Source organism: Agrilus planipennis, unplaced genomic scaffold (assembly GCF_000699045.2).
Source record: "Agrilus planipennis isolate EAB-ADULT unplaced genomic scaffold, Apla_2.0 scaffold158, whole genome shotgun sequence".
In the NCBI taxonomy this organism is placed as follows: domain Eukaryota; kingdom Metazoa; phylum Arthropoda; class Insecta; order Coleoptera; family Buprestidae; genus Agrilus; species Agrilus planipennis.
The window spans coordinates 33,041-45,257 of NW_020438924.1; the positions used below are offsets into that span (position 1 = coordinate 33,041).

At 31.8% G+C, this 12,217-nt stretch overlaps 3 protein-coding genes across 9 annotated transcripts in view; 2 read left to right on the forward strand and 1 right to left on the reverse strand.

Moving 5' to 3' along the window:
* Positions 1-9,082, forward strand: part of LOC108740189 (RWD domain-containing protein 2A) — a 10,221-nt gene extending 1,139 nt beyond the window's left edge. The window contains exons 1-2 of one of the 3 annotated variants that reach the window (XM_018474410.1): positions 1,642-1,883; positions 8,135-9,082. In XM_018474410.1, the coding sequence (XP_018329912.1) occupies positions 8,144-9,016 (873 nt within the window). In that variant the 5' untranslated portion in view covers positions 1,642-1,883; positions 8,135-8,143 and the 3' untranslated portion in view covers positions 9,017-9,082. Of the gene's footprint in view, positions 1-1,641; positions 1,884-7,550; positions 7,705-8,134 lie in introns of those variants that run through there. The other 2 variants (XM_018474411.2, XM_018474408.2) reach the window with 2 other exon arrangements.
* The window catches only part of LOC108740183, a 12,309-nt gene extending 1,082 nt beyond the window's left edge, over positions 1-11,227 (reverse strand). The window contains exons 1-20 of one of the 3 annotated variants that reach the window (XM_025973978.1): positions 10,084-11,227; positions 9,691-9,849; positions 7,913-8,082; positions 7,631-7,848; positions 6,887-7,104; positions 6,666-6,836; positions 6,514-6,608; positions 6,281-6,452; positions 4,518-6,225; positions 3,414-4,000; positions 2,808-3,053; positions 2,585-2,742; positions 2,267-2,519; positions 1,945-2,203; positions 1,475-1,655; positions 1,205-1,409; positions 958-1,134; positions 781-894; positions 488-726; positions 165-415 (exon numbers count right to left, since the gene is read on the reverse strand). In XM_025973978.1, the coding sequence (XP_025829763.1) occupies positions 165-415; positions 488-726; positions 781-894; positions 958-1,134; positions 1,205-1,409; positions 1,475-1,655; positions 1,945-2,203; positions 2,267-2,519; positions 2,585-2,742; positions 2,808-3,053; positions 3,414-4,000; positions 4,518-6,225; positions 6,281-6,452; positions 6,514-6,608; positions 6,666-6,836; positions 6,887-7,104; positions 7,631-7,848; positions 7,913-8,082; positions 9,691-9,849; positions 10,084-10,216 (5,714 nt within the window). In that variant the 5' untranslated portion in view covers positions 10,217-11,227. Of the gene's footprint in view, positions 1-164; positions 416-487; positions 727-780; positions 895-957; positions 1,135-1,204; positions 1,410-1,474; positions 1,656-1,944; positions 2,204-2,266; positions 2,520-2,584; positions 2,743-2,807; positions 3,054-3,413; positions 4,001-4,517; positions 6,226-6,280; positions 6,453-6,513; positions 6,837-6,886; positions 7,105-7,630; positions 7,849-7,912; positions 8,083-9,690; positions 9,850-10,083 lie in introns of all 3 variants that reach the window. The other 2 variants (XM_025973977.1, XM_025973976.1) reach the window with 2 other exon arrangements.
* A 119-nt stretch (positions 11,228-11,346) lies between these two features.
* LOC108740193 (perilipin-1) overlaps positions 11,347-12,217 on the forward strand; it is a 2,716-nt gene continuing 1,845 nt past the window's right edge. The window contains exon 1 of one of the 3 annotated variants that reach the window (XM_025973992.1): positions 11,347-11,555. The gene's annotated coding sequence lies outside the window, so the exon portion shown is untranslated. The remainder of the gene's footprint in view (positions 11,556-12,217) is intronic. The other 2 variants (XM_025973990.1, XM_025973991.1) reach the window with 2 other exon arrangements.

Here is a 12,217-nt window from a genome sequence, read left to right on the forward strand (position 1 = left end):
TTTCTTTTTGTAAAGTTATTATTAATTAATTTAAAAAAAAATATATAAGTCCTACAGGTGGATGAAAGTATTTACAATATATAAAAATTCGATGTATCGTATTTTTTCCACCTGAAGAAACAATTATTTATTTATGGTAGGAATAATTTTAAATGTTACTTTACCTTCTTATATGTACAATTCCGGGATACTGGGCATCTTTTACTTGTTGTGATACCACCGCAAAATAATAAGAATCTTTAAATTTAATTGCGCTGATACTGCTTGGTTGGACAACAAAAATTTTTTGAATTATTTTGAAACTTCCATCATCATACTTCAGTATTTCTATCTGGGCCTCTTTCTTTTTGTTAAATTTTCGATTATTTAATACAACAAAGATGGTATAATAATCATTAATGACCACATGTTCAACCTAAGTACACATATTAAACAACAAAAGATTATTATTTTTCAGGATAAAAAGCTTTATATTATCTATTATTACCGCTACAATTCCTGGAATTTCAGTTTCCTGCTGAAGATTCAATTTTTCATCTTTATTATCAACACTTTCGCAATATATTAATAGTTTATTTGTTTTCAAAACTGCCATGCAATTAGTGTTTTTGAATTCTGGAATAGTCATTGGCATTACATCCAAAATACTTGTGTTTGAAATTTGGTAATTTAAATCCAGTGTTGTACTAGGATCATTAAAAATGTACATGTTTCCTTGTTTTTCCCCTACAAATTATGTTTTAATGCCTTTTTATTTAAAAATTTACGGTAAAATTTTACCTGTTGATGATTTATTTTTATCATCAAAGATTTCCATGTATATATTTGTTGTGTCGTTAAATTGAAGAGGTTTCATAAACGTAATGTCCTTATCGAATACGATTTCTCCGGCATCTAATTTTAAAAAGCAAATAATGTAGTAAGCTTACCTAGATAACAAATTAAAAGTAAAAGTACCCGTTTTAAACAATCCGTTATCGTCGTTCCATTCAAGCAGTTTAATTGTAAATGTAACTGCTTTTGGGACAATTGCAAACAGGTTGTCTTTTTTGTTTGATTTAATAATGGAGAATGCGTATCGAGTTTTAGTAAACGTTTGGATAAGCTTATAATAATTTAAATAATATGCTTGATCTGCAATGTAGATTAAATTAGAAACGAATCCTTTGGTATTAAAGGGTAATGTATGTAGATAGGTACTTACTAGAAAAAGAATTTTCTACTTTCACCGCCATATCATACAAATAATCGTATTTTTCGTTGGTAACAAACTGATGAAAATTTGTTACGTTTCGTATCAACTCGTTCACGTTAACGCCACGATAATTTTCTATGTTTACATTTGTTGCATTTATGCTTTTAGAAAAGCTAATCGGCGAATAAAAGCGAACATTTGGTGCATCAAGTGCCTCAAAGAATTAATAATTTGTTAATAATAATCGGTGTCTACCAAAAATTAGTAAAAAAAACTTACTTGATTATCAAACAACTCTTTGACATCGTTATTGTTCCAATTACCTTTTAGATTTAACGATTGGAAATGTAGAACGCTATCAGAGTTGCAAAAAACTTTCTTACCGGATATTACTTGAGGGTAAGATCGCGTAAGGACAGTGTCCTTATTAAATATTATACCATTCATATTTTTATGAACACTGTAAACAAAAAATAATAATATTACAACGAATGGTTAGTTGGAAATTATTAAAAGAGCTTAGTTAGAGCAAGGCTCTGTAAGGGTTGCGAAACGGAAAAAAAGAATGGGAGAACGGGGGATGCTGTGGGGAAAAATAGAAGCGATAGGATGGTAGGTCACCTTATGAGGCATAACGTCTTACTCAGAGACATATTAGAAGCAGAAACAGGAGTACTATGGAGAAGAGGTAGGTAGAATTAGTTTTAATTTTCGGGCTCATGTGATCATTAAATTGAACTAAAAGTTACCTTAATCCATTGTAAAAGGTTACAGAGTCTTTAAAAGTAGTTCTTCCACTGATTTTAAAAACACCGTTCTTTAATACCGAGTGTTGAAACCACTTTAGAATATCTACTCCTTGAATATTAATATTTTTATCAATAATTACTTCACGAATCTTCAAACTGTTAACCGTTTTCCTTCCTGTTACAATATTTCCCTTGTCATACCTCATAAAATCGGTTTCTAAGTTGTAACCATTCAGTGTGTATTCATCTCCATTTAGAGCTTTAATTGAGTTAAGTAGTAATAAAATTCAGAACATACGGTACCTAATGGTTAATATTTTACCATTAATATGGGCAGATTTTAAAACGACAGGCACAGAAAACAATTGGTCTTCGCCGTCTAACAAAACACTATGTTTCAATTCTAGTAAATCTATGCCATAAATTTCACCCAATACGATTGCATCTTTAGCCGAAACGTCTTTTTCAAAAACGATACCATCGTTAAATGAAATATTTGCGGTAACAAATTGATCTTTAGATTTACTAAAATATGTGTCTCCCACAATTCTCAAGTCCACATTGTTTACAAATTGCTATAATTTTAAGATATTATCAGCACTTACAACAGTTAACAATATTCTCTTTTTATAAAACTTACATCAACTATGACATTTCCTTCAAATATAATTGTTTCAAAATGTTTTATTGGATTTACAACGTGTCGTTTATTCGAAAAATTGAATTTGTGTTTTAAATTTTCGAGATAAACATTGTTGACGTAGTTTATGCTGGGTCCTTTCAAAAAATACGCATTTCCTGATTGAAAAGAGTATAAGTATAAATGTACTGAACAAAACCGGAGAAAACTACAACTGACTCACCTTCTACCACCAAGTCTTTATCATTTTTGAGATAGGGAAGGTGCACGAATTCACACAAATCGGTAAAATTTACCCCAGATACAAAGCCATTAAAAAACAAATTACCGTGAACGAATACGTCGTTATTGAAGACTTTGTTTTTAAGATATATCTCATTGGCATTGTCACTTTGTACTAAATTTAACAGATCAATTCCCAAGAGTTCTCCATTAAGACTTAATGGTTGTGAAGACTTGATTCCATTTTCTGTAGAAAAAATAATTTTTTATACTTAGCAAGAAAAGTTTATAGTTTAAGGGAAATGCGAAGATTAACTCAGAATAGGAAAGAGTGGAGGTACGTGTACAACCAGTCTTAGGACTGACGACCATTGATGAAACATGATATTAACAGTTATGAGATAAAACAAGTTCTTAGGGATTATTTGTCCCTTTAGAATCACTACTCGCTCAAAACGGCTTGAAAGTATGATCAAAAGAAGTCATTCTCGAGAGTAACCGGTTAGGTCAGAACGACTCTAGTCGAGTTTTAGTTTTATTGTAATGAATTGTGTTGAAACAAGTACTTTGGTGTTTTCTTCCACGTTTTAAAAGTTTTAACTCGTACCAAACGATGCTGCTTCAAATTCATGGTGTTCGTCAATTTTGACAGAATCCTCATGCATTCTTGTGATGCTCACGTTGTTGATACGATCATCTTCAATAAACGCCTGTCCAATAACAACAACATGATGAAACTTGACGTTTCCATAAACTTTCAGTTTCATTTTATTTAAAGACATCTTATCCAGCTGGTCAACGGGTATTTGATTCAATCTCTTCTTCACCACCAATGACTCTATCGAAAGTTGCGGCAGTTGAATGTCACCTTGGATTTCAAAAATACCATTAGCTTTTTCTACCAGTTTTGGAACTACTCCCTTATCCATTCCTTCGTGAACAAATATCTCTTTGATTGTTAACTGTTTGAATGTTTTATGACCAGTTATTAAACTCGGCGTATCCAAAAATACCGAATCATTTATAATATGATCAAAGTTATGTCCGTTTATTGTACCGTTTTTCACCACCAAATCATTTACTTTTATACTGTTTAATTTTATTGATGGGGTAGTTATCAAAATGTCTCGTTTATGGTCTTTATGTAAGTCTTCGAGTGCCACGTTTTTCAAGTAAATTTCATTTCCATTTATTCTGTAAGACAATACACAGAGAATAAAATATAATTAGGTATTATTCGTAAGGTTGTACAGGGTGTTTCTTAAATAAGTAGCAAGCAGAGGGTGTTAGAGTACTATAAAACAAAACAAAAATAAGTAAAAGTTTGATGGTCTGAAAGTTTTCGAGAAAAACGTACAGGCAAGGACATTGCAACGCCACATTCAATCAGCTACTACACTTAGCAGCATCTGTTGTGTATTTGTTTTGTATTTATGTACTTGTATATTAATTGTTATTTGTTAGATTAAGTCTAAAGATTATTATGTTTAGTAGTGTGGTAGTAAGCTGTCTATATTTCCTTTTTATATTAATCTCTCCACAACCGTCACTGTTTACATTTATCATCGATGTAGCTCTTGGTTATCGCAGTTTCTCTATACATATCCAATTTCTTATATTTTTTTTATGCGTTAACCACACTGCTTTACTTACCATGTTAGGTGCATCAAGTTTGCTACTTATTTCAGAAACACCCTACATATGGATTCACCTGTTTGTTGTAACAGATTTCAGAAAATGATTTCCCGCAATTACTTGGTCTCCGCTGATTTTCAAAACGTCGTTTTCGAAATGTTCCAAATTAATATCATTTACGGTATTAAGAGTTGCATTACCAGTTATTGTAACATCGTTCTTTATTCGTTTCCACCCCGTTATAATCTGGGGCTCGTTGCTGCCTGTAGTTACTAGTGAACTTACAAAAATGCCATTGACTTTATCGACAAAAAGGTCCCCCACCTTTAAAAAATCCCCATTCATTAAAAATACAATATTATGATAAAAAATTAAATTTACTTTAATTTGTTGTTTAAAATTGAGATGCACAGGAACTTTCACTGCATCTAAACGGAGTCCCTTGTCTTGTAAATTCCCAAGGGATAATATTTCACCCTTTGCGAAAACATCGTCAGCAGCAGCATAGTCTTCAACGGTAACATTTCCAGTTATAACGCGATCACCTTCAAGAACAATTTCCTTTTCAATCCGGACAACTGGATTCGTTTTGGAAAGTTCTTTGTTATCGATTTGACCCTGCAAATCTATGGGGTTTAGCACTTGGACATTTTCAAAAATTTTGTGACCCGTGATACGCTGTTCTTCGTCCAAATCTACCAAAATTACATCTAGTTTTCCATTCTTAACAGGTATGGCGTTTAAATTTTCATTTACTATAAGATTTTTAACAGTCAAATTGTTAAACTCAATACTGTTATGCAGTTGATAGTTTCCACCATTTATTAGTAAAAGATCTTGTGGTATCTTCACAGTTTCAATGGTTTTGGCTCGAAAATCGTTTACAAATAAATGTTGAAAATAATATTTGGTTGAATCAATTTCCTGATTCCCGAAAATTTTGATGGCATTCCTTTCAATATCGGTAATACTAACGTTATTAATCAAGCCGTCGATTGTTAAATTTTCGACATGAATTTCCTTGTATTTTCCTAATGATATGGACCTTTTAGGCTTGAAATCGTTTATTGTATCAACTGTAACATTTTCAGCGTCGATGTTTTGCATTTCCAAAAATCCTTTGAACTTTTGGTCGGTGTTTATCAGTAATATGTTGTCTTTATCGAATTTAATATTTTGTAGCAACCCTTCGACCTTTACACCCTTTTCAAACACAACATTACCAATGACTGTTAAATTTTTTATAAGATTATTACCATCCGTATAAATCAGTTCTTCAGCTGGATGCTCATTAACAAATTTCGGTTTTATTTTGTTATCTATTCGAACACTTTTTAATTTTAGCAGGTTTTGTACAGTGAAATCTTCATTAAGGGAAATTACGTTTTTCAGTAACTTGACAACATCTACGTTATTTACTGTTGTAGATGTTAAGGACTTTATAGTATTCTTTTCTTGCGATAGTGTAATTTTCCCTGCAGTAACGTCACCCAAAATCACGTTTGTTTCTGAAACTTTTACAGCGTTTTCAATTATTTGTTCAAGCTCTGCTATTGTTTCAAAGTTTTTGTCAATCTCTGCCTGTATTTCAGTAATGAGTTGTTTTTCTTTGCTAATAGTAGTTTGTCTTTTGTTTATTTTTTTATTGTTTTCTTGTAAAAATTTCAAATTCTCCTCGCACCAAACGAGCATTTCGTTGTGGAAATCGTTTAACATGTTTTTATGAGTAAAAACAGGCTCGAAAATGTTCATCATTTTTCCATTATCGTTTTCATTTGCGACTACTGCAATTAAAAGGGATTAGAAAAATGTTTTTTGAACATATACTATTATAATTACTTATCAGGGGTTGATTATCGATCAGGTAAAAGCTCACAGAATTAACCCCTTTCGTAAAAGCTCTATCCGAGTATTCCAAATCGGTGTCTTCAAAATTCCAGCCGTTGTACTGAAATGCTCTTAAACCAGAGTCTTCAGTTACTGCAAGCAGTGCAAAAGAACCATTTTCACCCTTAAATATTTTTATTATTCAATTCCTTGTGTGTGTTTCTTACAAAAGAAATTGGACTTACGATAACTGGAAGCCATTCTTTCACTCTTTCCAAGTTTTCAATGTGTTGAAATGGAAGAAAATAATCATCCACAAACTTGAGTATCAAGGTTTTTGCTACAAAAAATCTCATAAAAAAAGAAGTAATAAATACCCTAAAACTAAAATTTTTACTCTCAGTGTTATTAGAGTTTGTAATGATTAAGAAATCTTCTTTCATATTGCGTTGAAAAAAGCAAAAATGCTTCACATCCTTCACGCCGTAAGTTAAAATTTTTTGATGGAGGACATACTGGCCTGAGTGAATGTCGTACTTGTACAATTCCGAAAAAATGTTTGATTCACCTGTTAAAAATGAACTTACTTCATTAAGAACTACTACAGACAAAAACTACCTTTATTATTTCTACGATCGGCATAAATTAAATAATGGGAATCCCATATTGAAAAAGGCAAAACCTTTTGGGCGTTATATGTTTTTATTTTTTGAACCATATCAAAGTGACTCCCTTTCCATTGATACATCGGACTGTAAACTTCAAAATTAATTTTTTTATCTTGCGTCAACGACATTTTGCGGCTTATCCCTAAGAACAAGTTCCTGTTTTGGACCCTTAAATTGATTAAAAATTATTATCTTTGCTTTTGTAATTGACATTTGTGTGTATACTGTAAAGATAGGAGACGAATGATTAGAAGAAGTAGCTGATTTTCTAAATCTAGTAAGATAACTGAGGATGGAAGAAGCAGTAGAGATATAAAACAAATAAAACGGCGCTGTACGGGTGCGAAACATAGACAGTGGACGCGGCGGAAAATAAAAGGTTAGAATCGTTCGAAATGTGGTGTTATACATGCAAATAGTGACTGATAGGAGAAGAAAGGACTGTGTGGAAGTCAATAAGAAATAGGCAAGATAGGTTGGTAGGACACCTCAGGAATGAAGGGCTAGTCAGCGACATTAGAAGCAAAAACAAGAGTTAAGAGGAATTAACGCAGACCTAGATTAGATTACTGTTCATAAATAGTTACGGATGTAGGATGTTCTAATTTTAGGGAAATGCGAAGATTAACTCAGGATAGGAAAGAGCGGAGGTGCGAGTCCTACCTTATGATGATGTATTACAAAAATTGATTACCATAATGAAACATCAGAAGCATATGGAATATCTAGGCCCTGGATTTTCGTTAGTTTCTCCTCTAAATCGAAAACGTAAACCCCAGGTTTTTCTACAAGCTTTTCGCTAATCTCTCCTTCCCCAATTATAACAATTACAGAGAACATGGGGGTTGTATGAACTGCTAATTTGTAACCAGTCTGTATTATTCTAGATATTATTTTTGAAAATTTTGTTTCCTATTACAAATGAAAATGTTTTTATACTTACAAAGTAATTCGTAACGCGTTAAATCAAACTTACAATAAATCTATAAATTACTAAATATCTTGTAGAATTTTTTACGTCCACTTCTAATGACACTGCGTACAACTCTTCTACGTCTGGCTTTTTATGCGTAAACAATTTGATATCTTTCGGATGAGATGTTCCAATACTGTATATGGGGAGGAAACCATCCAAAATATAAACCCCTGCAATTAAGGGATTTTATGTTGTGCATAATTTACATTTTCTTTGTTGCAGATTATTAAAATGATACCTAACAGAAGTAGCCTGATGACTTTATCAAAGTTTAAAGAAAATTTAGAGACTCAGTTGAGTGAAATCGAAATGTTACAGAGTGTTTATTGCAACCCCGGAGAATTTCGAATGCAGGACCCTTCGGCTACGATGGAAGCAAAAAATTTTATAGATAATATTGCAAGCGATATTCCGCCCACTTTGGATTTCGTAATAAATTTAGTAATAAGCGGGATAAAGGTGGAAGTTTCGGTTAATATACCACACGAATATCCCACCAAAAAACCCCACATTTACGTAAGGAACAATAAATCGAGCAAAACCCAACATTCTCAATTAAACAAGAACTTGACTGATTTTATTTCGGAATTGGAACAGGGAAGTCAATGTATTTTCGCTGCTTTATCATGGATCCAGGACAATGCCGATAAATATGTGGATAATAAACCTGAATTGTGTGGTCGCAAATCAGTTGATACTGACGAAAAACTCGTACGAATGTGGCTCTATTCTCATCACATCTACAGTAAGACAAAGAGACGGGAAATCCTTGATCAGGCCAATCAGCTGAACCTCAAAGGATTCTGTCTACCGGGGAAACCTGGCATTATTTGTATCGAAGGACCATCGACTGAATGTAACGAATGGTGGCAGACCATAAGAAACATGGGATGGAAGAAATTGTTTGTAAAAATTTACGAAGAATGTAAAGAAGATCCCAAAACTTTTTGCAAATTCGACTGTTTCGAAGAAGTCGTGTTTCAAACGAGCAACTTGAAATGCCAGCATATGGATTTGGGTGAATTTTTAAAATTTCTGGAAGAGCACAAGTGCGGTCATGTCTTCAAAGATCTTTTTGGCGTTGACGGCAACTACAAACAATAAATTTTAACATAATTATACTTAGTTTAATTTCTGTAGCGATGTGACCTTCAGTTTGACAGGCGCAAAGTAGAAAAGAACAGCACTAGGTCAGAAAAGAAAGGAGACAACTCTCGGCCAAACTCTTAACCGGTGAGGAGCGTATAATTCGTACAGTACTGCACGGAAAAATTCACCATTTTATCCACTACAATTGCATTACTCAAATGTGCTGTTATTGGTACCAATTACTACTCAAAATATCAACGAGATGTTTATTTATATTTGAAGACATATTAAAGGCTTTAACGCTTGTTATCGACTCGCACTACTATTCATGATTGAACAAAACTTTTGGCAGGTACTGTATGAAAAAGTATGTTTAATGAACAAGAGTCGAGAGTATAATGAGCTTTTTTCTCCCTACCTACGATTTTGGCAGCGCGCATCCAAGACATTGGAAGGGGCCCATCGCTAGAGAAAGTAAATGAAGTATACCATTTCATTCCCTCAGCAGAATTGCAATTTTAGAATTAGGGTTGTACACGTTTGACTTTTTGTCTTTAATAAACGTATACAACCCTAGTCCTGACTCTGGTTCCATAACAGAATATCTTTTAATGTTCCAAATAAATGTAATAAATAACAAAAGATGTTTCTTCATTATACAACTGTAATAGTTATTGTTAACTTGTTACCTGTTTCGTCCCTTGTAAGTGTATCCATTGTATCAATGTTCGACGTACTTCTTTTCGTAAGAACGTGGTTTTTGATATATTTCGTTTCTTTTATTAGAGAAATATAATTTTCTATTTGGCTATCTATAAATTCCTTTACTTGTTCATTAAATGAACTCTCTAAAACATTTTACAAAGAACTTAAATGTTGCAAATGTATAGTAAACCTCAAGGAGGCTTGTAATTATTATAATTAATTAGGTATATTGAACATTAGACTGATTGTAAGTGTTTAACTAAATGGTGCTCAGATATTTACAGTCTTTTCTTATTGTCAAACAATTTTCTACATGTCTTGTTGTAATTTTGAGGAAATAAAAACTTCTTGTTGTCGTTTTCTATTTAATAAATTACCTTTTATTTTGGGATTTTCTTTCAAATTCTCGAAGAACTGCTGCGCCAGAACATCCATGTCTTTACTTTTGGTATAACAACCGTAAAATTTTATTAAAATTACCAAATAGAATAACACTCTTAGTTCAAACATTTTTACGGCTAAACTGTTACTTTTATTTCACGGGTTGTAGATGAGAAAAGAATTTAAAAACTGATAAAAAGATTGAAAAATGTTGCCTTGACCTTCAACAAGTTCCAAAGGACTCGAAGAAGTGCTTTTTTTCTCCGAAAGGAAAATTATCCTTGTTTCTCAAATAAAACACATGGTAGCAGTATTATTTCCATTTTAATTTACTTTATTAAAGGATAATGGTTGGACTGTTGATGTACCTACTTCTTTGTTTGTAGGGAAAATAGTTCTGATTATTTCTCATATAAAATGCTATTAAAAAAATTACGAATAATCAGGATAAAAGGGGAAGATGTTCTTCTTCAATTTTGGAAAAGATGGTTCTAAAAAGCTACTACATAAATATGATATTCTATCAGTATTATTCCATTTTTAATTTCTTTTGGGTCATACTAAAGGATAATTGGAATGAAAAGGGTTTGTAGGGAAGAAAGTCCTTATCTCCTTATTATTTCACGTATAAAACTATTACCTAAATATTGTATTCTATCAGTATTATTCCCATTTTAATTTCTTTGAGTCATACTAAAGGATAATCAGGGTAAAAGAGGAAAATGTACGCATTTCCTGGTTTGTAGGAAAGATGGCATTTAACTCCCTATTATTTCTCACAGAAAACTATACAAATATGATATTTTGTTAGTATTTCCCCCATTTAAATTGTTTTGGGTCATACTGACAATGAAAGATAAGCAGAATAAAAGGATATGAAAATAAAATAGACGTTTGTAAATTACAATTAATATTTTCACTGCCATAGGGCATTAAAATAAAGAAGAATCACATGAAATATAATTTTAATTAATGTATTACATACACTTAAATAATTAGCAAGTTTTCTTTAATATCAAATAATTTTTTCAGTAGGTATTTCGGTAAATTTGTTTTGGTTTTGTGTGATTCTCCTGTTTTTCAAAATTTTGTTATATTATGAAATCCACGTGTAGATGATCTGTTTTTTCCTGTAAAAATACACACATGTAACGAATACATACATATACGCGTACATACTTATAAATCAAGCGCGAAGCAACACGACGAAAACAAAGTCCAATTTCATTATTAGCTCGTCACTTTTCAGTCATATGATCCAACGGTTAGAGTAAAGTAGTGAATTGATGAAATAAATATCATAATAAATACTCACTTACATGAATTAAATGCTAACAGTTTAATAATATAAGCGAAGGTCGTTTTTGATACCTGCAAATACTAGATTTCAAAGGAAAATTCTACAATACAGGCAAAGAAAATTAATTCTGTCTTTGGAAAGTTAGTGACCTGACGTGAGTTTCATCACGTAAGTTTACCTACTTAATTATTTTTTAATTTACTTTGGATTTCATAACTAACATAACAAATATTTTATATTTTATAATTTTTTAATAAATGTGTGCAATTCTGAAGGAAACTTTTCCCCTTTAATAATTAGGGTTCGGATGAATATGTTTTTGCGTAAGTTCACATTTTAATTCACAATTAAGTCATTGTTTAGTTAAAGTGCATATCTTGGTCATTTTTTAACGTTTTATCTGCATATTTCGTAGTAATTACAAATTGTTTGCGAAACCTGTTGATAACTATTATTTGTTATATTTTAAAATTATTGTTTTTAGAAAAGGTATAGATAACACAGTAGTTACATATACATATATTAAACTATTCCACAATAGTAATTAATAGTCTATTTTTATATTCGTATTATAAACAAAAAATGGTACCCTAATTTTTCAAACGGTAGACATTAAATTTTAAATTTTAATATGCGGTACACCATTATAACTTCATAACAGGACATGCTTTTATATCATTAACCTTGATAAGATGATAAGCAAGATTTATCGGTCATAGGTACAAGTCCGTTAGTCCTTCTCGGTTTGTCATTCATTTAAAGTTCAATCTTTGAACACCACGCACAGTATATAGTTCTACCTACGTTAACTATTGTAATTTTATTACTTC